Below are 27,831 nucleotides of genomic sequence, written 5' to 3' on the forward strand. Positions count from 1 at the left end.
AAAATCTAGCCGTTCGATTTCACCAATCCATACATTGTTGGGAGCAATTTTGAGTCTACTTTCCAATGATATATCAATTATAAATTCTTCCAAGGACACAGACAGATTTGTGTCTAAAGTCAGTGGGGTAGTGAGATCGTCTTCTCGACAGACTTCCAGGAGATCCAATCATCACATTTTGGCGATCCACATATCATAGGAAAGCATTTTGAATGTTCTAATCAGTGATAATCTCTTGGCTAATAAAAACAGCTGCCTAGCGCAGTTGGTGACTGTGGTGGGTAAAAAGCCCACTCTCACTAAGGGTATGAAGTTCGAGCCTCTTGGTTGTTATCTACTTCCACTCCCTACCTATCAAGGAAAAAAAAAAAATCCCTTGGATATTGAGTAACATCTTTGTCAAGAGATACCGTTGGGGCTTGGACAGATATCATAATATCAGGATCAGTCTTTATAAATTATAGGGTCGTTCCACTTTGGGTTGTTCTGGAATAGATGAAACATCTCTATCTACTATCCCCTCCGATGTACTAACCAGACAACTTGGAGTAGGGGAGAGAGAACGTTGGTGCCATGGTGGCCACCCTGAGGATGGAGATGCTGACGGAGAGGAGAGGTTGGATCATATTGCAGAAAATTACATTATTAGGTCTTTCATCATTGTGCCTTATGTCATTATAACATAGGCAAAAATGTAAGGTTACAAAAAGATGAACCGTTTTAATTTTTTTTATTATTTAATTAATTAATTATCCTTTTAATCTTATAAAACGTCAAACCACGTCTTGATCTTAACAATGCCCGAGGAAGAAAGAAAGGCCTGGGAATTTCCTCGGCCTCTTTCCTCTGTTTTGCAGTATAAACTTGAGGTGAATTCTTCAAAATTAGTCACTCGATTTTGAAAAATTCACATTGTTTATTAAAAATCTATAAAAATCTATAAAAATCGTTAACATCATATGTAAAAACTAGTCAATCAGTTGTACTTTAATTCTTTTTTTTTTTTCTTGCTCCCTAAGAGGTTAAGATTTCTCAGTGGTTTTTTTTTTTTTTTTCAGAAGTTTTTGTTCATCTTCTTTTGATACTAGGCTGATCTAGATTGTGAAATCTCGATTTGATAAAAAAGAAGGTTTGATTTTCATTTGCAATTTTGGGTCGCTGTTTGCTTTCGAGAATTTTGCTTCAATTTTACGAAATCTGTCCTCATTCCTCTTGTATTCTTTGTATTCTTTCAAGCACTGCAACAGGGTAATCTGGTGATTTTTTTCAGGGATTCCTGAAAGTCACCAGAACCCAGTTTCTGAAAATTGAGAAACGCATTCTGAGAATTTTTTCTGAATTTTATTGGATCACTGTGATTTTTCGTATTTTTCTGAGGTCTTTTGAGTTTTTTGTTGATACAATGGGGGTCATGTCGAGGCGGGTAGTGCCCGCCTGTGGTAATCTCTGTTTCTTCTGTCCTGCAATGCGGGCAAGGTCGAGGCAGCCTGTCAAACGATACAAGAAGCTCCTTTCTGATATCTTGCCCCGATCTCAGGTGAATTCCTTCGTCATTTCACTTGAAAATTTTAAGTTCCAGACTTTCAATTATTTTATTGTATTTATTTTTTTCTAAATTGGGTTCACTGAACCATTCCTCTACTCTGTTGACACTTAATTGGTTGTGTTTTTCTACACTTGTTTACACGAGCTGAAAGTTTGTATATGTTTTTTTTCTCCATTGATCAGATTGATTTTTACCAGTGGAATGATTTTTATTTTCAATGTGATACATACCATGTATATTGTCTGGAGTTTCTGCCATGATCAACCGTAATTGATTCTTATGAAGTGTACCAATCCTCTTTGGGTCTTATGGAAACTGGAGATATCGAAAACACGAAAACACGAAAACACGAAAACACGAAAACACGAAAACACGAAAACACGAAAACACGAAAACACGAAAACACGAAAACACGAAAACACGAAAACACGAAAACACGAAAACACGAAAACACTAGCTTCCTTTCTACAGGACTGAACAAATTTATATTTGGACCTGAAATGAACCTATGAGAGAGATTTCTAAAATCACTTTTGTTTCATGGGAGTAATATCAGAGGATCATGAAAATTTACTGCTGATCTACTCTTAAGTTTGCCCCTAATAAGGGCACATACACGGAATTTTGGTTTTCTGATTGCCTTTCCTTTCTTTTTGGTAGGATGCTGAACCAAATGATAGGAAAATTGGGAAGCTTTGTGAATATGCTTCGAAGAATCCATTACGCATTCCAAAGGTATGGTTTATTCTCCCTAATTAATTGAGCAGTTGTTGCTTCACTGCTATGATTATTGTACCTTCTTATGTTTCAATCTATCGTATCTGTCATTGGGAAGCATGGTATTTCACAAGCTACCATGTGTTATTATGAGGAGTAAAGGATTCATAAGTTATGATTTTTTTTTCTTTCTGATTTGGAGGTGAATATGTTCTTATTATCATCTTCTTTAACTTGCCCAGTCTGCATGACTGCATTGGTTTACTACAGCAAATAATTAAATTATTCTATTAGCATAGATTGATGGATCACAGTCGAAGATTTTATATGTATTGTACTTGATAAGATAATTAGATTACACATTCGGTTGTAATGTATTTTTTCTTTGGTCCACTTTTTCCTGTATCTTGAAGTTTTAGTCTAGAATTATATTCTGTTTCCCTACTTTACAGATTACAAAGCACCTAGAACAGAGATGTTACAAGGATTTGCGAACTGAGCACTTTGGGTCAGCAAAAGTTGTGTTGATTATCTACAGGAAATTGCTATCTTCATGTAAGGAGCAGATGTAAGTTTGCGTTTGATCCTGGTTTTCTTTTCTAGGTCTAAATTTATTATCACTCAGTTAGTTTTCCGTTCTCTTAGAGCGAGTTCATCTTTAATGATGTAGGAGAGCTTTCCTTGAATTGGTTGCTCCTCAATGCCTAGTGCAAAAGAGGTTTTCAATAGGATGCATCTACCCATATGATTGTCACAAAAAGTTCCATCCTCATCTCATCAACTGTTTCCACCTCAAGACAAGCACCTTATTTGCATGTACTTGACCCTTATCCTTGATGTGGGCACAGATTCTCCAGCAGCCAAATATGCCGTTACTTTGTATAGGTTCTCAGATTAGATATTTCTGTCTTTGGTTCTCTATAAACTTTCATTGCCTTTGTTTTAAAGATAAGTTATTTTGTGAAGATAAAGTTGGAATACTCTTCAGCAGATCATTGAGATGGTCTGTCTTAAAATGGCAAATCAGTAAATTATTTGCTATAGTTGTCACAGCGTCATGGCTATCCAAGGTGGTGGAGGGGTGGCTAATCGATTCGGCGATGAATCGCCCGTTATGGCGTTGCAATGGTGGTCAAGGTGCCCATGTGTTATTTTTTATTTTCCCTATTTTCTAAAGTTGTTTAGTAGACTACAATATATACCCTATAACATATAAAATCAACATTAAGTAACATCAAGTCATCAAAAATCAACATGACTTATATATCAAGTCATAAAAAATCAACATTAAACCACATCAACTCATCAAGTCATAAAAAATCATACCAATCGTCAATGTTTCAGATCTGAAATCATTGGATATCAACTCTAAAGCAGGATATATGAATCTGATCAGTGAAGTAATAAGCAATAACAGAGTTATGGTTCACACGGTGAAACCCTGCTCGAATGGGATCATATTCACTGATAAGTCAATAAAAAATAGGAAATGGAAATAGAGATTAGAGACATGTCAAATGGCATAAAAGAAATCATAGTGCTTGCCTTTGATAGGAGAAGTACATAGTCATGTAATCACAGAATTACTAATATTACAGATGTACAATTTATTTTGAATCATAGACTTGCAGCAACAGCGTAATATAATTTGACTCATGGAATTAAAGTAGCAGCAGCAGCGGCAGTAGTAGCCAAAGCCACTAGCCACCACTAGTAGAGCCATCTTAGCCACCACTACTGTCGCCGGCATGGAAGAAGGCAGAGGAAGAGATGAAAAAAAAAAAAAAAAAAAGATACGGAACAGAGATGGGAAGAAGAAAGAAGAATAAAAAATATTTCAGGAAAAAGAAAAGGAACCAGAAGAATGAGAAGAAGAGGAGGGGGCTGGGACAAGAAGAAAAAAGAATGAAGAAAAAAATAAAACAGAGAAGAGGACAGAAGAATAAGAAAAATAGAAGCCGGAAACAGAAAAGAAGAAGAAGAAGAAGAATAGAAGGAAGAAACATACCTGAAGAACCTATCTGCTCTTGGCACTCGGCAGCAGCATCTTAGTCGGTGTCGGCATCAAGCTCCATTGAGTTCTTCTTCAAGCTCTTGTTCTAGTTCTTTTTCTTCTCCAAACAGAGAAGGAAGAAGAAGAAGATGATGGGCAGCTGAAAAAAAAAATAAAAAAACTGAAAAAATAGAGAAGGGAAGAGAGAAGAAGATTTTTATACTATTTTACTTACCTTGCTGGAGCCGGAGTAGCCAGAGGAAGAATCGCTGGAGCCATGGCAGCTGGAAAAAAATTGTCAGAGCCAAAATCGATGGAGATAATCCTGCTGCCAAGGATTTCTGGATTTCTCCCAAACACGCAAGAGATGCGTCTGGTCGAGGGTATTTTGAAACGGGAAGTTGTGTGTAGAAAGGGACTTTTATAAGCTTGATCCTATGAAGCTCAATGTAGAGATTCCAATTATACCAGCCAATGACAATGCAAGAAATGGAATAAAAACAAATATATGATATAAAGAAGAGCCAATTTTTTTTTTTAGAGATATTAAAAAAAACGACTGCCTAAGCCTCAAGGCATCCGCCCACAACTATCCATCTTCTCCTTTTCTCTGTTTTCTTAGTTTCTCTTATTTGTTCTTGTGAGAGAGAGACTTGTGAGTGTTTTGAAGCATCAATTGAAGGTACAACAGCATCCAAAGTTGCAGAACAAGGAATGGCTACAAATCAGCCATCGATTCTCAAAAGTTAGGCTTTTGAGAAGAATCGACAGAGCCTGTTTCTCAACTTCTGTCCAGCACTTTTGAATACCTTTTGGAGGGATCAAGGCAATCCTAGGGAGGACACTCAACCAGAGTTTCAACCCCTGTGGGGCTGTCAAACTCTAACCGCAGCATTTCTCCCTGCTTCTGGCCGAAACCCAGTTTAGCCTCGGATTGTTAGCTGTTGTTTGAGGTATTATTTCTGAACTATTACCTGATTCTGTAAGGATTTTTCAGCGTTATTTCTGCTTACTTCTGGACAGGTTTGATCATCCAAATTTTCCTACTGAAGACTATCCTTTTGGTCCTATATTCTGGTTTTCTATTAAGTCTGTTGTGAGGGTTCTTATTTGAATTGTTTGGGCTATTTAACTATTGGGAGTTTGTTTACATACCGTAAACCTACTCCTGCATTAATTGGTCTCAGAGCTATGGCTGAAGCGAGCTCCAACCAATACTCCTTAGAGGATGTGATGCAATTCCTCCAACGGCTGAACACAAGGATGGATACTATGAACCTAAAGTTTGAAGAGTTCAAGTAGACTATGGCTGCCCAATCTAATACTCAGCCTAGGGTGAATGATAATCCTAGTGCACAAAGAAGGTTTCCATTCCCCGCTCGAAGGAACGTACCAGCCAGTACGTATGTTGGAGGTGAAGAGTTCGATGAACATTATGGACCCCAATTTCCCCATGATGACACACATAAGGTGAAATTGGACTTGAAAGAGTATAATGAAAAACATGATCCCCTCTACTTCCATGACTGGTTGAATGCATTAGAAGATTATTTTCGATGGTTCCACATGTCTAAGGAGAGGAAGGTCCAACTTGCTATCACCGAGCTTACAGGTGGTGCTAAGGATTGGTATTTGGTGGAAAGCTGGAGAGAGTAGACTTATCCGGAGACGGAGAGAGCCTTGCTATTGGGTGGAACTCAAATTAATACTCAGTGAGAGATACCTTCTCCCAACATATTGACACCGTCTTCGACGAGGTACTATGATTGTTGTGGAATACATTGGTAAGTTTAATGATTTGCTTTCTTACAAGTGCTTATCACGAGGATGAGGGACTAATGTCTCGATTCAAGTTGGGACTACAACATGATATTCGTGATAAAATTGGTGTGGTGGAACTGTCATCTTTGAATGTATGTATTGAAAAGTCCTTAGAGGTGGGAAGATTTGATCAAATCAGCCCCCTAGAAGGTACAACCAACCCATTGAAACTAAGAGGCTGTTTGCACCAATTAAACCTATTGGATTCACTACCTGAGCTCCGCAAGTCACATAGGATAAGGGTAAGAGTCCTATGGTTGCGGGAGAGACAACGGCTTTGTAGTACTTCCATTGTGGTGGTATCGGACACTATACCAAATTCTGTCCTAAACGTGGAAGAGCCAATCCCATCATCATTGCAATTGAATCCAACCCTGACATGCAAGTCCATGAACCTAAGATGATGATTGGGTTGTGAATGTTTCCATGGAAGGAATGGAAGATGATTATGAGGTTGAATATGCACAAGAAGATGATGATCCATATGCTATTATTAATGTAGTCACAAAAATACTAGTGGCTGAAGCAAAGTGAGAAGATTGGAGGAGACACATCTTCTATATGTTGATGTCTAGTGGGCCTCACAAGGCTCAAGTGATTGTGGACAGCGTGAGTTGCGTGAATGTGGTGTGTCAAGCTTTTGTGATTGAGGGACAACTCAAGACCGAACGCCATCCACAACCTTACAAGGTGTCTCTTCTTGACAACAACACTGGCTGTGAATCAACGATGTTTTGTGCCATTGAAGATCTTATGGTATGAAGAGAATTTGTGGTGTGATGTCATCCCTATGGTGCTAACTGATGTGTTGCTTAGAAGACAGTGGATATGACAATGTCTTGGTTGGTGGTACCAAGAACCAGTGCTTCTTTGATCATAAAGGCAAGCCTCTTGCATTAAATCCACTCAACATACCTTAAGTGAAAACTAAGTTGAGGGCTGCCCAAGTAAGAAGGCAATAGGTTTTGAAGACTATTGAGAATACCCCTTCCAAAGGAGCCACTGACCCAAAGAAACAGCCATACTAAGCAAACACCAACAAAGGACGCATGGTTGACAGGAATTAGAAAGCCTTGAGCATGCGCTTGAAAGATTGAAGTTCCTCTTGGGAGAGACCATTATCAGTTGCAGGCATAGTTGTCAAGGCATCGCCAAGGCATTGCCTAGGTGACAACTAGGCATCCAGGCGGTTTTCCTGGGGCCTAAGCAACAGTCATCTTGTTGCACTGCATGTCGCCTTGTATTTTGACACTTATTTATCCCAAATATCATTTAAGTAATGTTTTTTATATTTGTTATTTCATTTACATAAGATATTATTTATAAATAAGCAAATACCCCTTATTTGAATCTAATAAAAATAGTTTAAAAATCAAATTACAAAAGGATAAAAAGTCAACCCACCAGTCTAAGAGCAAAAATTGGATTTTGGTTATAGGGGTGATTTTCAACTTTTAAATGCTGAGGTTTTTCTCAATTATGAAAATTTTATAAATTCTATCATGTTAAAACATTGCTAAAAACCGAAAGTCCAGTAAGATAATCTTTTGTTTTGATATCCATAAAATTATTTTCATTCAGGTAATTTTAACAGCATTGGCGCACTTAAAAAAATAAGTTTGATCGGAGCATAACTTTGTCATTACAACTCAGATTTAAGTAATCTCTGACTTGTTAGAAAGCTGGTTTTATGTTATAACTAATACAAAATGTCTCATGTAAAAATAAAATCATTTGACCAGTCAAATTTATTATAGAATAAGAGCATTTCTCTAAATGTTGATTTTTTACAACTTAATATGACTTAATGCTAATTTTTTATGATTTAATATGGCTAAATGTTGATTTTTAATGACTTGATGTTGCTTAATCTTGATTTTTTATGATACAAGGTATATATAGCTTACTAAATAATGTTAGAAAATAGGAAAATAAAAAATAACGCTTGGTCGCCTTGTTTGCCTTAAGGTGAGCGCCTTCTCGCGCGCTTAGACAACCCTCAATTGCCTTGGTTCGCCTTGGCGCCGTGATAACTATGGTTATAGGTGGTGTGTCAACAGTTTCAACTTGATTAGCCTTGTTTTTTGTTCGACCATGAGCACGTTTAACTTCCAAGCCAGCTGGTTTTCCATGAAGCTTCCAACATGTTTCCTTGGTATGGTATGGTTTGTTGCACTGTTCACATTTCATAACCTCCTTGGTAGTTTTACTGGTACGATTTCCTCCCTCAGATTTAGTAGTGGAACTAGTCTGTAGGGTTGATTTTTCGGTAGTAGGAGGATGAAGCATAGAGTTACGATGACACTACTCCATATGAATCAAGTCAGAGGACTATTCCGAAGTAAGGAAGGGAGATTTTTTTAAGTACCTGGACACAAATTTGATCATAGTCAACATTCAAACCAGCTAAGAAATCATACACCCTGATTTTGTACACATGCTTTATATAGGGAGCAATGTCTTCAGCACTAGAAGGGTGATAGTCTACAAAGTGATCAAGCTCATACCACAAAGTTTGAAGTTCAGCACAACACTTGGATACAAAGAGGTCTTGCTGAGTAGTGATACAAACTTTCTTCCGAGGATTAAATACCTAAGCATCATTCCCTATTTATCCATAGGTTCTGTTGGCAGCAACCTAGATCTGAGAAGCAGTTTTTAATAGCAAGAATCCTCTAGAAATAGACTGATCAATAGAGTTGATTAGAAAAGACATTGCCAGAGTCATGGGTGATCCATTTATCCTGAGGGATGACCCTCTTCAGAGGGTTTCTTTGATTTTCTTGTGATATGTCCAGTGAAACCTCTGCCAACAATAGTGAGGTAGGTAGATGTGGACTAGATGAGGCAATTAGTTCCCTCCAATTTCACTGAGCAAGAACCAAAAGGTTTATATTTATTACTACCTTGCCCATCAGATCTCTAGGTTGCAGTAGTTACTTTAGACATGATGGCACTAGGGAGAAATTGACTATGAGCAGGAGAAATACCAAAACTTCAAAATCATCCTTTAGAAAGAGCCCAAACTTGGATCGAGTTGCTTTGAAGGGTAATGAAGTACTCCAAAAGTGTCTGATTCTGATGAACGGGTGAGATAGGAAAATTAGGGTTTTGGGAAAAAACCCTAAATTTTCAAAAATGAGGATCACACACACAACCTTGGCAAATAGAGCCATAAAGCTGGTGGATCTCCTCTGTAGAGGTGAGGAAGGTCTCCTCCAAATCTCAACTGTATCCAAGGGAGGGAAATAAAAAGTCGACAGAATCAGGGTTTTGGAAGAAAATGCTAATTTTTGGGAAATCGCAGGTGAATATGGGCTTTAATCTTGCAAGTAGTGGTGAGTCCTTCCAGGTTGCTATACTTGATCTTCAATAGGTGGAGATTGTTCTTAGAAGTAGGAAGAAACAAACTCTAGGAAGGGAAGGATAAAAAATCGCAGAGAGGGGAAGAACCCCAATTGATTCTTGCAAGGTTTTGGGGGTTTAAAGCATTGAGGTGATGTGTAGGATAACAACTAAATTTATATGAATCACCTCATTCATCCTGCCCTATAGGGAATTAGGGAGGCAAAGGTAGGAGAGGATGGAATCTTGCGAAGAAGATGGAGGCTTGCGATTTTAGGAAGAGGAGGAGAAGAGAAGGCTGAAAACCCGAGATCAGAAAATTAGGCTCTGATACCATATTAACAAAATGAATGTGGAGAATGTTTGAATAATCTAATTGATTGTACAACCCCTTTATTTATAATGACCAAAGAAGGAAAAATATAAGTATCAAATCTTGTTGATTCAGAATAGTCTAAGGTTTGATTACTTATTTGTCGCACAAAAAACTTCTTGAATTTCCGGTAGAAAGAGATTTCGCTACGAATTAGCTTTTACCGCTGCCCAATACCCCCTTTTTTTCCAAATATTTTTACGAATACACTTTTTTGACATATAACTACGTTCCCTTCAGCTGACCCTCATTAAATAGGGTTGGTGGAAGGGAGAAAAGGCCAATGTGCCCTTGTGGCACTTAATTACTTATTATCAATGGAAGAAGAAAGTCAGCAGAGAGGAATGTATAAACCCTAGATTTGATCACAGAGGCTCTGATACCATGTTACGATTCTAGAATCCTGTGACCAAACCAAGGAAGGAAAGAAAAGAGAAGAAAGGTGAGAGGTGAGATCACAGACCACTTCCAAAAGAGGGGAACTAACCTGCGATCAGACCAAAATAGTCTACCGCAGGTTAGATCTCTAATATATATATATGGTTCCAGAAATAAGACAGTTACAAAACTACCCCTGTAACCTGCGCTAGTCAGCCCTAATACACAATAGAAATTGATAGGACCAAAATACCCCTTACGCTTGAAACATAATAGTAGTTTTATTTCAATTTTTGTTTACTAAATAGGACTTTACCATATAGGACTTTACAACCGACCAATGGCCTAATGGACATTTATTGAATTAAATAGCAACTAACTAAACTAATGAATTAAATCCCGTTTTTCTACCTTCTACCTATATTTTAGGCACATTAAAGTGGCCCATTTCAAAGAAAACCCATGGGATCAAAGGCTCAACACATATATAACACAACCCAAGGCTTATTTGCAATAAAATAAGCCCAAGTGACTTATCTACATCAACTCGCCCTCTCTTAGAAAAAATTCGTCCTCGAATTTTGTAGAGTGTGAGGATGATTATATCATGGTGCACATCCCTCTTCAAGCCGTAGAAAAATTCAGGTAGCTCTTTGATAATAAAGATGTAGTCTAGAATGTGAGGAGCTCAATCTTCAAGATACTTTAATGGGATGATGAATTCCACATGCTCAACCTCAAGGTCTTCAGATGTATCCATAAGGTCGTCTTCTAGCACGTCCTCTACTTGCTCTTCTTCGATCATAGGCTCTTCAAGTCCCTTGTCAGTGTTCGTGTCTTCATTCGTGTATGTAATGAGGTTTAAAATATACATACCACGATCATCCATCTCACCTTCAACTTCATCACCTTCCTCCTTGTCTTCAGTGGTGGTTTCGGCCATCTAATCATCAAGTTGTGGTTCATATACTAACATCTTTGGATTGGCTTCAAGGGCAGCAATGACGGAGTTGGTGTTCAGTCGGTAGGGGCAAAATTTGGCAACGTGACCAAAACCTCTGCAATGGAAACACTTGATTTCGCCTTCTTTATAAGTCACAGGTGTTTTCCCCTTGTCTAACGTTGCTGGTGGGACGTTGTTTGGAGCAATGGTTGCCTTTCCCCTAGCCATGTTTTCCTCAGAATCATGAGTTGGTGGGTAAGAACGTCGAGGAGTTGACTTGAGTAAGTCCTCCACCTCTAAGGATTTGTCAATACAAGTATTCATGGAGCGTATTTCGATCACACCAAGCTTCTCATGAATGTCATGCCTTAATCCTAATTTGAAACGGGATATGAGTAGTTCTTCATCTTCTGTTCGTGAAACCAATTCATTGAATCGGTTAGCATATTCTTCTACAGTCATAGTACCTTGCCTGATGGTATTCAGCATGTCGTAGAGCCGACGTCGGTAGGTTAGTGGTAAGAACCTTTCATTGAGGATGAACTTCAAGTCTTCCCAACTGCGGGGCATCTGGCGCCTGCACATGAGCTTGTCTTCTTCATTCTTCCACCAGTCCTTAGCTCTACCAGTTAGCTTGGTGATAACTAATTGGACTTTCCTTTCTTCAGGCATACGGTACCACCGGAAGTAGTCATTAAAAGAATTCACCCAATCTTGGTAATAGACAGGATCATGTCTTCCATTGTACTCTTTTAGTTCCAGTTTAACCTTGTATGTATCATCAGGCTGATAAGGTTGATTGTCATACTCATACTCATCATACTCTTCATTCCAAACTGGTACCCTTCGAGGTTGCATGGTGACTCTTCTGGGAACATTAATAATGTAATTGACAGTAGGTTGAACATTAGTTTGGGCAACAGTTGGTTGGGTGTTAGAGTGGGCACCAGTACTCACTTTTAGGTCAGCCAACTGTCGGTCATGTCCATCCAACCTCGTAGACAAGGCTTCGATTGCTTTCATCACATCTTGAAGGGTGGGTTGGGGTTCTTCTGTCTGAGCCATAGCTCTGATACCACTTAATGCAGGAGTAGATTACAAGTAACTAACTCTGCAGTTTATAACCCCAAATAATACAAATAGGAGCAAGAAACAAAGAAATAATACCATCAAATAAACCCCCAAGGATACAATACCCATATAGGAGCAAAACCAGCCCAAAACCTAACCCGATAGGAGAGAGAAAGACCTTCTATAGAGCTGGAGAGAGAAAGGTGCGGCCAGGTCTGTGGGAGTCCGATTGAGCTATACTTTTGGATGTAGATAGTCCCTACTTCTGACGGCTGGTTATGGAGTTACGCACTTTCTTGATTTTCAGACCTAAGAGAGAGAATGTGAAGAATTCTGCAGGAACATCAACTTGTCTTCTTCAGATAACCTTCAAGAGAGGATCGATTGATCTTCTTAGAGTATAGAACCAGTCCTCTAAAGGATCTGTAGATCAGATCTCAAACTTGGGTAGCAATGAGGGTCAATTGGCTTCAAGAACAAGAACTCTTTGGCTGGTTGATTCTGATTTTGTATGCTTTAGCAGGTTTGAACTTCTAATAACAATAAACAGAAAATAAAAATAGAAAAAGAAGAATCGATGGAGGGTTGAGAAGGGTGAAAGAGAATAAAGGAATGGGTATCTCACCCCTCAGGTTTTGGGTATCACACCCCTCAAAGGTTTAGGCATCTCACCTCTCAATAACAGTTTTTTTAGCTAAAGAGTAATCACTCAATAATTCATTCATTCAAATCTCCCATTATGAGTACATAGGCTCCTCTATTTATAGAGGGCAGAATAGCAATCAAACTACTTAGGAGCTAGTTTCCCAATAGGACTAGACACTCCTACTACAACTAGGAGCTAGTTTCCCAATAGAACTAGACACTCCTACTACAACTAGGAATTCAAAATAGGACTATGACTTGACTTTCTGACTCCAACATGGAGTAGAACTAACTAACTAATAGTCCATATAGGACTTTACAATCGACCAATGGCCTAATGGGCCTTTATTGAATTAAATAGCAACTAACTAAACTAATGAATTAAATCCCGTTTTTCTACCTTCTACCTATATTTTAGGCACATTAAAGTGACCCATTTCAAAGAAAACCGATGGGATCAAAGGCCCAACACATATATAACACAACCTAAGGCTTATTTGCAATAAAATAAGCCCAAGTGACTTATCTACATCAATCTTGGCCACAAATTTATAGAGCAAATTGCATAAGGAGATTGGCCTGAAGTCATTCATTGAGACCGCTCCCTCCTTTTTGGGAATGAGATAGAGGAAGGTATTATTGACTCCATGAATCTGGCTGGGATTTAGGAAGAAACTCCGAATAGCATGGAATGAGATCATGTAGGATGATGTTCTAACAAGAGGAGAAGAACCCCATGCTGAAACCATCATGGCCAGGGCTTTATTGGCCTTATGGGAGAGGATAGCCGCCAGAATTTCTTCCTCAGAAGGAACGGACTGGAGGAAGGGGAGCTGGTCATTAGGGACAAATTTATTAAGAAGAAGATGAGGGATGGGGGGAGATGGAGCCAAGGGAGAGGGTGAAGAACGCCTTGGAAGTGAGACAGCTTCGGCTTTAATGGCCTTTGGGTTGAGAATCTTGATGCCAGAGGAAGAGATGAGCTTGGGGATGGAGTTCACATTAATGTGAGCCTTGAGAGACCTGTGAAAGTTGGTAGCGTTTGAGTCTCCCAGGTCAAGCCATTTGATGCAAGCTTTCTGGCGGAAAAAACTTTCCTCCTGACTTAGGAGCAGGGAGAGCTCAGCAGCCAAAGACTTTTCCTCAACAGCAAGGGAGGGGTTGAGAAGATCAGACTGGATTCTGGATTGGATGGAGGACAGCTTATCCCGACAAGTAGAGACTCGAGAAGAGATGTTGCCAAAGGTGGAAGAATTCCAAATCTTGAGGGTGGCTTTGACATTCTTGAGCTTCTTAGCAAGGGCGATGAGGGGGGAAAGGGAAGGGTTAATGGGAATGGCCCAAGCGTCCCTCACTAAAGGAAGGAACTCAAGGTGAGAGACCCACATATCAAAGAACTTAAAGGGCTTTGGACCGAAGGAGCGGAAGGTGAGGAAGTGGATGGAGAGGGGCTGTGATAAAAAAATCCCCAAGAGCTCAAAGCAAGCATGGGAGGATGGATATGAGTCAAGCTAAGCTTTATTGACTAAGGCTCGATCCAGCTTGCAAGCCATAAGGAGGCTACCAGACCTTCTGTTGTGCCAAGTTAGTTTAACTCCCGACCATCGAAGATCATTAAGGCCAAGGTCCTCAATACAGTCATTGAAGGAATTAACTGCATGGTGATCAATGGGGTTACCCCCATGTTTCTCATGGCTGAACCGGATGACATTGAAGTCACCTATGATGCCTCAAGGCCTAGAATCCGTGGAGTGGCTAAAGGATCGAAGCTCAGCCTAGAGGGAAGCCTTGCGAGGGCGAAGATTGTGGGTATAGATGACAGAGAGGTAACATATATGGGCACTAGTGGAGTAGGAGATGGAAAGGTGAATTGCTTGGGCAGAGGAGGAGATAGCATTAACGATGAGAGAAGTGGGATCCCAGAGAACCCAGATTCTGCCGTTGGGACTGTAGAGGTAATTGGAGATGTGAGACCAGGATGGAGCGATAGATGAGATGATATGCGAGGCATTAGCTTCAAGAACTCTTGTTTCAAGAAGACAACAGAGATTGGAGAGGGAGGAGCGGATGTGGGATCTGATGTCAGTTTGCTTGGACGTGGAATTGAGACCTCGAACATTCCAAATAGTCCAGAGGATCATTGGAGACCAGAAAAGGAGGGCAGCAATTGCTTCACAGAGCAGGGAGCATATGAAGCAGAGGGAATTCTCTGGAGAGAGGATCGACGAGCATATCCCACCAGAGAGGTGGCGGAGTTTGGATTGACCTTGGGAGAGGGTGGCAACATGGAAGAGGTGGAAGTGGATTTTTAATTTTCTGTAGTAGCAGGGGTATCTGTTGTGACAGGGGTAAGGGGTAAGGAATGGGGATGAGGTTGAATGCAAGGTGTTGGTAGTCAACTTCACAACTTGGAGTAGCTAATTCAGAATCATGGGGATCGGTTCTTGCAAGCCCAGTTACAGAAGCCTTCTGATTAATAGAAATAGCCGAGAGAGCTGGGCAAACTGAGAGGGCAGACAAGGAATCCCGCACAGTGAAAGATTCACCCATGATCGAATTGGCAGCTAGCACAGAGGCATTGGCCGCTTGACCAAATAGGGGAACAGTGGCCAATGATGCAGTCTGGTTGGGGCCATCCAAGGCTAGAGACATATCTTTGGCGGCGACAGTCCGGTTGGGGCCTTCCAAGGCCAGAGACATAACGTGAGAGCCTTCCAATACCAAATTGGCTATAAGGGCTGGTAATTCCAATAGGACCAAGGCTCCAAGAGGGGCGGAGGAGCCCGAAGGAACATTGGTCGTTGAGAGGCAGGAATTATCGGCCAAAGGAGTGGTAGCAGCGATGGCAGGGCTGAGATGCTCGGCAGCGGCAACGGGGGCCACCAAGGCCGGAGCGTCAGAAGAGGCAGCGGCGATCAGTGGGGGTGTGGGCCTAGACAGGCAAGACAAGATAGTCTCAGTAGTGGTAGCAGGTGAGAGCAGAGCTGGCTGAAGCTCGAAGTTGCGAAGAGCAGATGATGGGTGAGGGGGGAGACGGGTTCGAATACAAAGGCGGGGCGGTTGATGGGTGGGGCGAGGTGTTGGTTATGTGAGCCGGTTTAGGATAGGAGTCGGGTTCAGGTTCGGAGGTGGGTTGGTTAGTAGATGGGATCAGAAGGTCGGATGAGTTGTAGAGATTTGCCGAGTAGAGTGGGTGGTCTTTAGGAAACTTTGAGAAGGTGTTTAAGAGTTGAACCGGCAAAAACTGGTTCAAAGGATAGAAGGGGCCCAATTCAGGACGGATAAAAGAAGGGTTATGGTCTAATGAAGAGGATAAGGAGTCAAGGGGGGCTGTGGTCAAGGTATGAGAGGAAGCATGGAAGGGGAAAGCATCGGGGAGTGGGAGGAGAGTGGCAGGGAAGAAGCAAGCTGTTGAGAAGGAAGGATTGTATCAGAGTTGGACATGGCCTCAACCTGGGCATCTGTAACAGAGGAGCAAGGCGGCAAAGCAGAGGTAGGTAGGAGAGGAAGATCCGATCCATTAGTTGTCCCATCAAGATTCTCGAGATCCGAGAATCTATTGTTACCGGCAGTCCCAAGCGACGAAGAAGAATCATCGGTCCGAGCGGAAGTCTTCTCAGTGGCATTTCCAGCGGCCAAGTTTTCCAACGAAGGATTGCAGGGTTCCAGGACACAACTGTTCCTGATAGTATTATTATTCTTTTTTTTTCCTTTTTTTTTCCTTGAACAGTGAACTCAGCACCATTTGAATCAACCGGCGTAGTAGCTGTTTCCTCTGCCAGAGCATGCAAGTCAACCGAGGTTTGATTTTTAACACACAGCGCCGTAGAGTGGCCAAATACTTTCCAGAGGGAGCACGATGGAGGCCGCCAGTCGTACTTAACTTCTTGACTGAAGGAGTGTCCTTCGCCATCGATAACAGTCACAGAGGAGGGAAGATCTTGGTTTGCTTGGACCTCAATACATATTCTACCGATTTTCTTTCCATTGCAATATCTGTAAACAAATGGAGCAAAACATTTTATGTGATAATCTATTGGTTGTGATTTGATCCTGTACCTGGTCCATCAATGAAACACTCATGACCGATTTCAGAAGCACTCATTGGACAACTAGACTCTGACCATATTATATTGAATATTATAATACTTTCACCTGCCCTTATCTGTCAATATAAGTGTAAACTGTGTGAGATGCAACTGCTAATACTTATTATTCAGTTTTGGACTAAATTCCAATCACTTTTTTTTTTTGGGAAACTAAGTTCCACATCTCTGTTTATTTTTAGAAAGGCTAAGCATACTATGTATTTATTTTGTGATATTCAATCATGTCTTCCAATTTTTGCAGGCCACTATTTGCCAGTAGCTTATTGTCTATTATCCAGACGGTTTTAGAACAAACACGACAGGATGACATGCGCATTCTGGGCTGCCAAACTCTTGTTGACTTCATAAATAGCCAGGTAAATTGCTGTTGTAGACAGAATGTAAGATCAATTGTATGCACTTTCAATGTAGTGCCATAAATATAACAGGCATGGATGTGGCACACTTTCTAGGATAAAGTTCAAATATTAGACTGTTCCCACCTAGAGGATCTCCTTACCATTTCTCCTAGATTGGTAAGAGCCTTGTGATTTATCATTCTAGACTTTAGATAGGGGAAAATACAATTTCAATGGTTCCCTTTTTTTTTTTTTTGGGGGGGGGGGGGGGCATACAGATTGCCTTCAATATTTGATCTGATCAGATGATATTGGGGGTGGGGGAGCCCTTAAATATTTGGTCCTGCCTTAGAATGCGTGTGCCAAATTTATGGGTTCTCTTATCTGTAGGTGTTTGAGTTAAAATTAACACCGCAAGCGCATGAGTCAATCGTAGCTACGGGTCGAACACACACAGGGGATTAATTCAATTTCCACTTAGGCAGAGCACACCAATTTCATGGATGAGTATGCTAAACTAATAAAAGGGCTAAAAAATAGAAAGTTAACTAAAATAAACTAATCAAGAGACTAATTAAAGAAAACGGATCGTGAGAAACACTTAGGGGTAAGGAATCCCCCAAGAGCAATCAGTCAAATTAATGACTGGACATAACAATTAAAAACACAGCCCTTAGATGGCATGAATAGTGGGTCCAAGACAGAAGATACTGATACTAAATCATTCATTTCCTATGAATGACAAACACCATGCATACGGTCATGGAGAATCAAACATGAGCAGAATCTTATATGGACAAGTACACTAATTAAAGAAAACGGATTGAGAGAAATACTTAGGGGTAAGGAATCCCTCAAGAGAAATCAGTCAAACTAATGATTGGACATAACAATTAAAAACACAGGCATTTCCTATGAATGACAAACACCATGCATATGATAAACATATGGCATGAACAATGTGGACTTGACACCTATTCATCTACTAATGTTTGCACAAGAATCACATAAATCTATGAACACCATTAGTTCTTCCTTATCTCATGTCTTCATCCTATCCCTAAGTGGGGAAATTAGTTGGCTGTGGAAAGATCAAAGGAAGGAATGGAAGAGACATCAAAATTAAACTAAGAAACTTAAAGAGAATATAAGTACTTAGCTGAGAATGAAATTGCATAGATCCAATGAAGGAGAAATAATCCAACTTTCAAAGAAGACAACTTCCATCACTCCAGCCAAAATAAAACTTTCAAAAATTCCTTAAAAGAAAATTACACATATGAACTAAGGGGAAGGGACATAAAATTCTGGAGAGCTATTTTTGAATTCTACTAACAATGAAATAAAACTGAGAATTAAATATTACATAAGATAGCTAAAAATTCAAAAGAGGAAGAAGAAGAATTGGCCAAAGAGCTAATTTGTCGGGAGAGAGAAAGAGAGGGGAAAATAATGAATGAATAATCCCATGGGGGTTGGTCCTTTTATAGAGGAGGGGAAGACCCAAAATTGTTGGAGCTCTCTTGCCTTATTTGGAATATCTAATTCTGCAACTTTGGTAGCTAATCTGTAATAAAATAGAAACTTAAAGATCTTTCCTTGCTTGGGAATTCTGGATTCTTCTTCTTTGGAAGGTCCAAATCACCAACTAATCTTCAACCAAGAATGACCAAATCTTCCAAATCTCATCCCAAAAATAGCATAAGGTCAAATATGGGAGCTAGGGAACCACCAAAATCGATTTTAGGGAGAGAAGATCTTTCAAATTCTTTGGCAATTTGGGCAAGAAGGATCTTGGGCTGATAAAATCCGATTTTCATATGGGTTTGAGAAATCGGTTCCCCTTATGGGCTTGGGCTGATGTTGCTTTTATGGGATTCTTCTAGTTTTTTTTTTGGATGAATATATAATTCATTACCAAGAAGAGAAGAATCTACAAGGGAAAGGGGGGGGGGGAGGCCAAGGCCAGCAATAAGACCAGGGCAATTACAAACAACAACAACTAAACAAACTGCTGCAACTACTAATGCAAAGAGAGAATACAGAAAACCACATCAAAGATCAGCAGCAACAAAAGAGAGGGGGGAGGGGGGGAGGCCAAAACCCGGGAAGACATTAGGTGGGATGGAGGAAATCAACCTATAGGTTCCAGGAAGAGATGATGTGGGAATTTCTGGGGGTATTGCGGACTGGCCGATTCTGGAGGGAAGAGGTTTTGGATTTAACATCAAAGTAGATAGCATTCCAAATATTATTTGGAGAATGGGATTTGGGAGTCTGTCTACGGATGTTACGCTCCATCCAAAGGTGATTGATAGTAGCGCAAAAGGCCAATTTGCCAATAGTGTCACAGATGGTGGAACCAGAGAAGGTCACATCAATCCAATTCCATTCCCTATTAAAAGGAAGAATGGGTCTTCTGTACCACCAACATTTGGAAAAAATAGTCTTCTAGATGTGGAAAGAGAAAGGGCAGGAGAAGTGGTGGGGGATGTCTTCAGTGCCTTGGGGACAGAGGCAACAAGCAGGGTTGGCAGGGATATGCCGATGAATGAGGAAAGATTGGGTGGGAAGGCAATTGGACAGAGAACGCCATAGAGTGAAACTATGACTTGGAATATGGTTTTTGAATCACACAACCTTCTGCCAAGGGACCATATGGGAATGGGTACGAATGAGAGACCAAGCGGAGGCGGAGGTAAAGGTTCCATTAGAGGAGGGGAGCCAAATACATTTGTCATCTCTATCTCTATGGCCAGGGGAAAGAGGGGGAAGGTTAGACCAGAGGTCAAACAGGGGAGGGGACCAATCGGAGGCGGAGATAATGGAAGAGATGGAGGCATTTGGGGGGAGGCCGGAGGAGCAAATGGTTCTGGGAGAGATAAGGAGAGAAAGAATGCCAGAAGGGTGCCAGGGGTCCTTCCAGAGTGAGATAGACTGACTATTACCAATAATGAAGGAGATGGCCGAGAGGGCAACATATCGATGCTCAAGAATTTTTCACCAGATCCAGGAGGCATCAGGAATGGAGGGAGCGGTCCAGAGGGAATTAGATTTGAGCAAACCCGAGTAGGTCCAGTCAACCCAGATGCTTTAGTGCTTGGACATGATCTTCCAAATAAGCTTGAGAATGCCAATAGAGTTGGTGGCCTGGATTCTTCTAATCCCTAGACCTCCTTCAGCTTTAGGAAAGCATACCTTTTCCCAGCTTAAGGGTCTAAGGAATTTAGAGGAGTTAGAACCTTTCCAAAGAAAGGAACTGAGGAGACTCTCATAAGGTTTGATGATGGAAGCAGGAACGGCATAACTACTAGACCAATAGAGGTACATTGACTGGAGAACCGATCTAATCAGAGTAAGGCGACCCGCATAGGAGAGAAGCTTACCTTTCCAGAGCTGAAGCCTTTTCCTAAGGTTATCCATTATAAGGGCACAGTGGTGAGCTGAGAGCTTGGAGGAAATCAAGGGAAGACCTAAATGTTTCACAGGCATGGATCCAAGCGGAATACCAGAGAGCTCAGAGAGGGATTCTTCTAGCTTATTCCTCTTTATCTTCCAATTAGTCCAAATTAACCCTAAACCTAAAAAATAAAAGAAAAGACCTCGAGTAGCACTATTTCAGGAATAAAATGATAATAAATAATGCAATAAAGTATGTACAAAATATGCTCAACAAATACCCCCATACTTGAACTTTGCTAGTCCCCGAGCAAATGAAGAAAAGAAATAAGAAAAAGAAAATCTAAGTCATTTTCGTAGGAATCACGATTGCACTTAGCCTGTGCAACAAGCCTTTAAACTCCCAGGTTACCCTAGATGACATATTGTGTCTCATACTCTCGTGAGTGTTTGCAGTGAATATACACACAAATTTCAATTGTGAATCCATACTGTGGCCAAGGTAAAGACTATAGCCACTTCAAGATGAAAATGTTTTACTTTGAGATTTTCCAAATATTCCCCACACTTGAACTTTACCATCCCACTCTGAGTAGTGGAGATGTCATACATCTAAATTAGGGAAACTCATATATTTGGTTGGTCACACTATTTTCCCTTGAGATTAGATCGAATGGGTCCTCTAGGTTACACAAGACTTCAGCTTGGAGCTTGGGTAGAACCTTTAAGCACATGCACAGTCTCAATTTCACTTTACTTTCACTTTGCCATTTATTTATAAGTATTGGACTTAAATGTTCCTCTACTACATTTGGCTTGAATGACATGCAGGGTTTGCACCAGACACCCAAGTTACTAAGTGGAAATAGATTCTCAGTGCGTATATCTTTTAATTGCCACTTTGTGGCTTTAGAAATTGATGCAGTATGAGTTCAAATTTATTTTCTTTCTCCTCACAAGGGAATAGCTAAAAGGTGTTCTTGATCAAAGAGCCTTGCTTCCTGAGGCAGAGCACCCTTACATTTTCACTCTCAACTTCATCATGCAAGTGTGCGAAGGTCCAGCCTTAGTTCCTAACCAAGACCCACGTAAACAAGACTACTAACAAGATCGGCTTTCTTGGTAGACAGTGCTTTTGATTTTAATTTTTTTTTTTTTTTCATTTAAATCCCACCTTGAGATATATTCCAATTCCCTCCTCGTTATGGAATTTTTATTGCCTCAAAGTGTCGTGTATTTGGATGCCCTCAAAGTCTTTCAAAAATAAAACGAAGAGGCTACAAAACTCGTTCTTAAACCTAAGTAAGGACTACGAATTCAATGAATCTCCCCATACTTAAATGATGCAGTGTCCTCAATGCATGCAGAAAATTAAAGGCAATAAAGTAAAGCAGGACAAGGTAGGGGATTACACCTGACATGGTCATGGTTGCACAGGATAAAAAGGCTCATGGAGATCCATGACCTCTTCAGAAACATCTGGTATCTCCAAATAAGGCTTAATGCACTGTCCATTGACTATAACAATCGCTCCATTCTTGGGATTGAGGATCTCTCCAGATCCATGACTCGAAACCTGTTGCACAGTGTAGGGGCCATCCCAGCGGGATTGCAACTACCCTGGAAATACATGTAAGCGGGAATTGTAGAGAAGCATCTTATCACCTACTGTGAAAACTTTCCGTAGAAGCCTTTGTTCATGAAAGGCCTTTGTCTTTGCCTTATAGATCCGTGCATTCTCATAGACATCATTACGGATCTCCTCCAAATCAGCTAGCTGGAATTTTCTGTGGACACTGGCAGAGTTGGCAGTGGGCAATTCAAAATTCACCTTTTGGATGGCACAAAATGCTTTATGCTCAAATTCAACTGGAAGGTGACACGCTTTCCCATACACAAGACGGTAAGGAGAGTGACCAAGGTCAGTCTTGAAAGCTGTCCGATGAGCCCATAAAGTGTCTACAAGCTTCCGAGACCAATCCTTACGAGTAGGGTTTACAATTTTCTCCAAAATTTGCTTGATTTGCCTATTAGGAACCTCTACTTGGCCACTGGTTTGAGGGTGGTATGGTGTGGCCAGTTTATGGGTGATCCCATTGAGAAATCGGTTCCCTTTATGGGCTTAGGCTGATGTTGCTCTTTTTGGACTTCTTCTAGCTTTATTCCTCTTTATTCTCCAATTAGTCCAAATTAACCGTAGACCTGAAAAATAAAAGAAAAGACCTTGAATAGCATTGTTTCAGGAATAAAACGACAATAAATAATGCACTGGAATGGGATACAGAATACGCTCAACAATAGGGTTGCATTTGTTTTACATTACATGAGCTTCTATTCACAGGTTGTCAAGTCAGATATATAGTTTTTATTTTTTCAGTGGCATAGATATACTATGATTGTCAACTCAGATATTTGGTTTTTCGATGGCATAATACTATGGGAAATGACTTGCAACTTGAATTCTTTAAATCAATAATGTGGTATATATGTCTTGAAACTGAGTCACTGACTTGTCAATATGGTATGAAAGTAGATGGACGGCACATACATGTTCAATTTAGAAGGCCTCATTCCAAAACTTTGTCAACTGGCTCAAGAAATTGGAGATGAAGAAAGAGCTCTACGTTTGCGTTCAGCAGGATTGCAAGCTCTTGCTTTCATGGTAAGCCTCGTTCTTTTTATTTATTTATTGTTTGGCAGCCTAAAATTTTTCTATTAGAGCTTCCTTTGATATTCATGTTGATAGCATGAGAGAATCCTTGTATTTAAGGGCTCTTTTCTCATTTTTGTATTTTTCCTTCATAAACAAGGGCATATTTGTCACTGAGTATTACCTTCATTCATACATACGTACATATATATATATATATATATATGCATGTACGTATGTAAATATCTTCTCTATATCATATTTCATTTTCTACTACCATTTTGAAATGGTTCTTCTACTTTCAGATTTATTTTCTACTCTTTCTTGGTCTCAGGTAGCACCTTCTAGCTTTCTGAATTAATATATATTTTCTTTTCTTCATGTGATGTTTAGATATGGTTTATGGGTGAGTACTCCCATATCTCGATGGACTTCGATCATGTAAGTTTTCTTTCTTTTTATTTCTCTTCACTTCTTGTTTTAGAAATGAATAATGAGTTCTTCTATGCTTTGTTGTCGTCAACCTGATCATTAGCAGCAATGTGATTTGCTGGGCTGTGTTACGGGGTTTTTTGATTATATAGTTATTTCTGGTATAAGTCAGAAATGTTTTTTTCTTCCTTGTGTTGGAACAGATAATTTTAGTGACTTTGGAGAACTACATGGAGCTCCACATGAACTCAGAAAATAACAAGAGAGACTCACAGCAGGTTCAAGAAGTAATCAAAGCTAAGGGCCATGAATCATCATTCCCAGAAGTTCCCAAGAAGATCCTTCCATTACCAGACCTTGTGAATAGAAAACCTGAACTGAACCCCACTATGTGAGACCTAATTATTTCCCTTCATTTTCTTCGTGTAATCATATGCTTCGTATTCGTTATGAGACCCCTTTTTCGTTTTTGTTACTTCTAACAGTGACGCAACGAAGATCCCCATGTATTGGGCTAGGGTTTGCTTGCACAATATGGCTGGACTCGCCAAGGAAGCAACTACAGTACGGCGTGTGCTTGAACCCCTTTTTCGTAATTTTGATGCTGGGAATCTTTGGTCTCCAGAGAAGGGGCTTGCCTGTTCTGTTTTGTCAGATATGCAAACATTGATGGAGAAGTCAGGTAATCCTCTTCTTCCATGACAAAATCTATTGCTGCATTTAGTTTGAATTGTTTGTCTAAAGTCCTTTTTTTTTATCCTGCAGGGCAAAACAGTCATCTGTTATTATCTATCTTGGTGAAGCATTTAGATCATAAAAGTGTTGCCAAACAGCCTAGCATGCAAATTGACATCGTAAATGTGACCACACATCTTGCACAGAACGTGAAGATGCAGTCTTCAGTAGCAATTATTGGTGCCATAACTGATCTGATGAAACATTTGCATAAATGCATTCAATGCTCAGCAGGAGCATCTAGTGCTGGTGATGATTCAAATAAATGTAATACTGCTCTTCACTCTAAATTGGAAGAATGTCTAAAGCAGCTCTCAAACAAGGTTTATAAATTGCTTTCATTTTTTACCCGCATGTTATGTTTTTCATTAAGCCTTGGTATTCTTCATGTTGCCTACATGCAAGGTTTATAAATTTCTTTTCTTTTTCTTCTGCTTGTTATGTTTTTCATCCGGCCTTGATATTCTTCATGTTGCCTACATGCTTGGTCTGTCTCAATGGATAGATTATAACCATTCAGTTTGTGAACCACCTTCTGGATTGATTGGTGGTCAAACATCCTGTACCTCAACCAGTCATCCACAAGAAAAAAGTTGTACAAGGATGATGTTGTTTTACAGTTAAAAGAATAAGTCAGCATCAGCAGTGAGGGTCTGTTTGCATATGTTCTGGATGCTCCTGTTTGGGGAAGACTGAAGTGCAGCATCTGCTGTTCCTGAATGATATCATTCCAGAAAATGCTTAGTGATGCTGCAGGAAGTGATGTACCGCATAGCTTCAAGAAAAGGTGTACCCCATTTTCGAGCCATGTTGAACCTTACTGGACCTTCTCATCTGTTTGATGCCCTGTTCCAAAGACCCTGCCTGCATTATTTATTTCGAAAATAAATGGAATGAATATGCATGGAATAGAAATATTCCAACCCTCAAATAAAGAACTGTGATACAATAAACATGGAAAATTTTTTTCCTATTGTTTCAGGTCTGAAACAACAAAAATTAGTTTGTGTCTGGGAATGTGTCCAAACAGGCCTATAAATATAAGGAGTTGCCAATTCTAATGCATGTTGGGCCATTCTCTAACCAGTCTCTAGGTGGCATAGGAGAAAGTAATTGTAATGACATGGCCTGTTATAAAATATTTTTCCTTGTATTACGTAGCTCCTGTATATGCATTACTTGAGCTTCAGAATCTTCAAGTTTCTAATTTGTCTCATGAAATGCTGTGCCTCTCCTCAGCTAAAGTTTTTTTTTTAAAGGTTTAAATGATAAGTATGTTTATTGAAGGAGCCTTTTAACTATGCCTTAGTATCATCTTTATGAAAGTTATTCACAATGTTATGCACTGCTGTACTCATGCTTATTATTCGCCTCTACTTTGGCCTCACCCGGATATTTCTTAACCTAATATTGACTAAGATGCATGCTTTTTTCTCTGATCAGAAATGTGTTATTGGTCCCGGAAAATTGACTTAGCAAAGTGCCACTTTCAATTTGATGCAGGTAGAAAGAAGAAAGAGGAAAGGGTCTGGTTCATCATTGAACCAATTTTTCCCAAACCAGACCATGCATGTGATTGGGGTTATTTTGTTTCTTTTTTTTTTTTGTTTTTTTAATTATATTTGAATATGGGAGTTTTAGCTGGGAGTGGTAGTTTACACATGGGATTTGATTTAGTTACCAGTTTCCTTCGTTGATTCAGTTTCCCATTTTGATAAGAATTGTTAGTAGTTTCTATTTTCAGGGGTCTTTAATTTTCTTTTCATATCTTTGTTCAAAACTTGGAAACAACCTCTCCTGCGAAGCAGTGGGTAATGCTGCGTATACTCATCCCTCCCTAACCCTGCAATAGCAGGAGCCTCGTGCACTGGATTGCTCCTTTTTTTTTTTTTTTTTTCTCATATATCCTTGTAATATGATGGAGAATAGAGGTTCAATGAAAGATTAAGTTTGAGATTTCTTATAGGGCGTGAGTGGTGTGTGCTCTTCCCTCTCATCTCTTTCTTGTTCTGCCTATCAAACCCAATTTTTTTTTTGGATGAATAAATAATGCATTAAAACAGGGGGAAGGAATATACAAGGGGGAAAAGGGGGGGGGTGTGGCGGAAACATAAAGGGGAAAGAAGATGTGGGGGCAAAGCAAAAGCTAGCTAAATGAGACTAACACCTCGTGGAGAGACCAAAAATGCGGGGGGAGCCTAAGGGGGTACAAATCATCATGCAGATGGGGGGAGACTATGAATGAGGAGGAGAGACCCCAGGAAACAACAATGAGCTTGCTCCCTGGGGTGTTCCTAACTGGTTTTTGCACGAGGGAAGCAAGCTTAGAGAGAACATTAAAATAGATGGCATTCCAAATCTGATCATAGGACCGGGATTTGGACGTCCATCTACGAAGATTGCGCTCCATCTAAATGTGGTTAATCGTGGCATAAAAAACAAGTTTACCTGCAATGTCACAAATGGAGGACCTTGAAAAAGTCGTCTATCTGATGCAGTACCAACAAGGGTTTACACAAGAAGAACCAAGACCAAGGTCGACCCAAGTGGCTGACTGGGTCGACCCTGATCTGGTCCAAGTCATCCCACGATTTGGGTTGCTGATGGGGTTACTAATTAGTTATATAGTTTCTATTTTGAAGTCCTAAATTAGTTTCTAATTTCAAGTCATTGTTTGTTTCTAATTTTTGTCAAGGCTAGTTTCTATTTTCATTAGATTCCAATTTTCAGTTTTTAGTAACTTCTTGTAATCAGTTTTTAGTAACTTAGATTTAGTAACTCTGAGTTACTATTATTTGTAAACCCTCCCCATCATTATAAAGAAAGAAGAGGGCTCTTTTATGAGCCACGGTTTTGATTATTAGGAAAACAACTCTCTTGTTGCTGCCGCTGGGTATCCATGGCTATTTCCTTGTGTTAGATCGAGGAAGAAGGACTTGGTGTGCGATCCAAATGACTCCTTGCGGTGTGAAGTCCAGGAGGTATGCTTTTAGTGATTATTCTCTTTAAGTTCTTTGTTTATTCTCGAGGTTTATCAAGGCTACAAATCAGGTATGTGATTTCTGAACTTGCCCAGAAAATTCTGCAAAAACAGAGCATCTGTCCCTACTGGAATATCCAGGTCTGATTCTTTGATTGGCTCAATTTTTTGGTCGATTGTTCCTTAATATCCAAGCATGGTTGGATCCAATTTTGGGCTGATTCTGTCCACTCAATCTTAAGTTATTAGAAATCACCAATTCCTTTTCTTTTAGTGACCTGCTGTGTCCTAACTTGAGGTCGATTATTGTGACTGATTTTATGTTGCTTCCTTAAGATGGTGGGTCATTATTGTTG

The 27,831-nt window shown here is 40.0% G+C and overlaps 1 protein-coding gene across 1 annotated transcript; it reads left to right on the forward strand.

Annotated features, from left to right (window-relative positions):
* Positions 1-783: 783 nt before the first annotated feature.
* LOC122066006 (protein SEMI-ROLLED LEAF 2-like) lies at positions 784-26,346 on the forward strand. Its single transcript, XM_042629829.1, has 10 exons — positions 784-1,537; positions 2,207-2,281; positions 2,716-2,831; positions 17,183-17,297; positions 23,212-23,340; positions 23,722-23,769; positions 23,964-24,151; positions 24,246-24,442; positions 24,526-24,818; positions 25,999-26,346. Exons 1-10 carry the CDS (start codon positions 1,403-1,405, stop codon positions 26,119-26,121), a joined length of 1,419 nt encoding a protein of 472 aa, XP_042485763.1. The 5' UTR covers positions 784-1,402; the 3' UTR covers positions 26,122-26,346.
* Positions 26,347-27,831: the final 1,485 nt, after the last annotated feature.

The sequence above is a fragment of the Macadamia integrifolia genome, unplaced genomic scaffold (assembly GCF_013358625.1).
Source record: "Macadamia integrifolia cultivar HAES 741 unplaced genomic scaffold, SCU_Mint_v3 scaffold2189, whole genome shotgun sequence".
Taxonomy (NCBI): Eukaryota; Viridiplantae; Streptophyta; class Magnoliopsida; order Proteales; family Proteaceae; genus Macadamia; species Macadamia integrifolia.

Coding starts and splice junctions, on each gene's coding strand:
- LOC122066006 (XM_042629829.1), top strand. CDS start 1,403: ATGGGGGTCATGTCGAGGCGGGTAGTGCCCGCCTGTGGTAATCTCTGT. Junction 1,538..2,206: donor ATATCTTGCCCCGATCTCAG/GTGAATTCCTTC, acceptor TCTTTTTGGTAG/GATGCTGAACCAAATGATAG. Junction 2,282..2,715: donor ATCCATTACGCATTCCAAAG/GTATGGTTTATT, acceptor CCTACTTTACAG/ATTACAAAGCACCTAGAACA.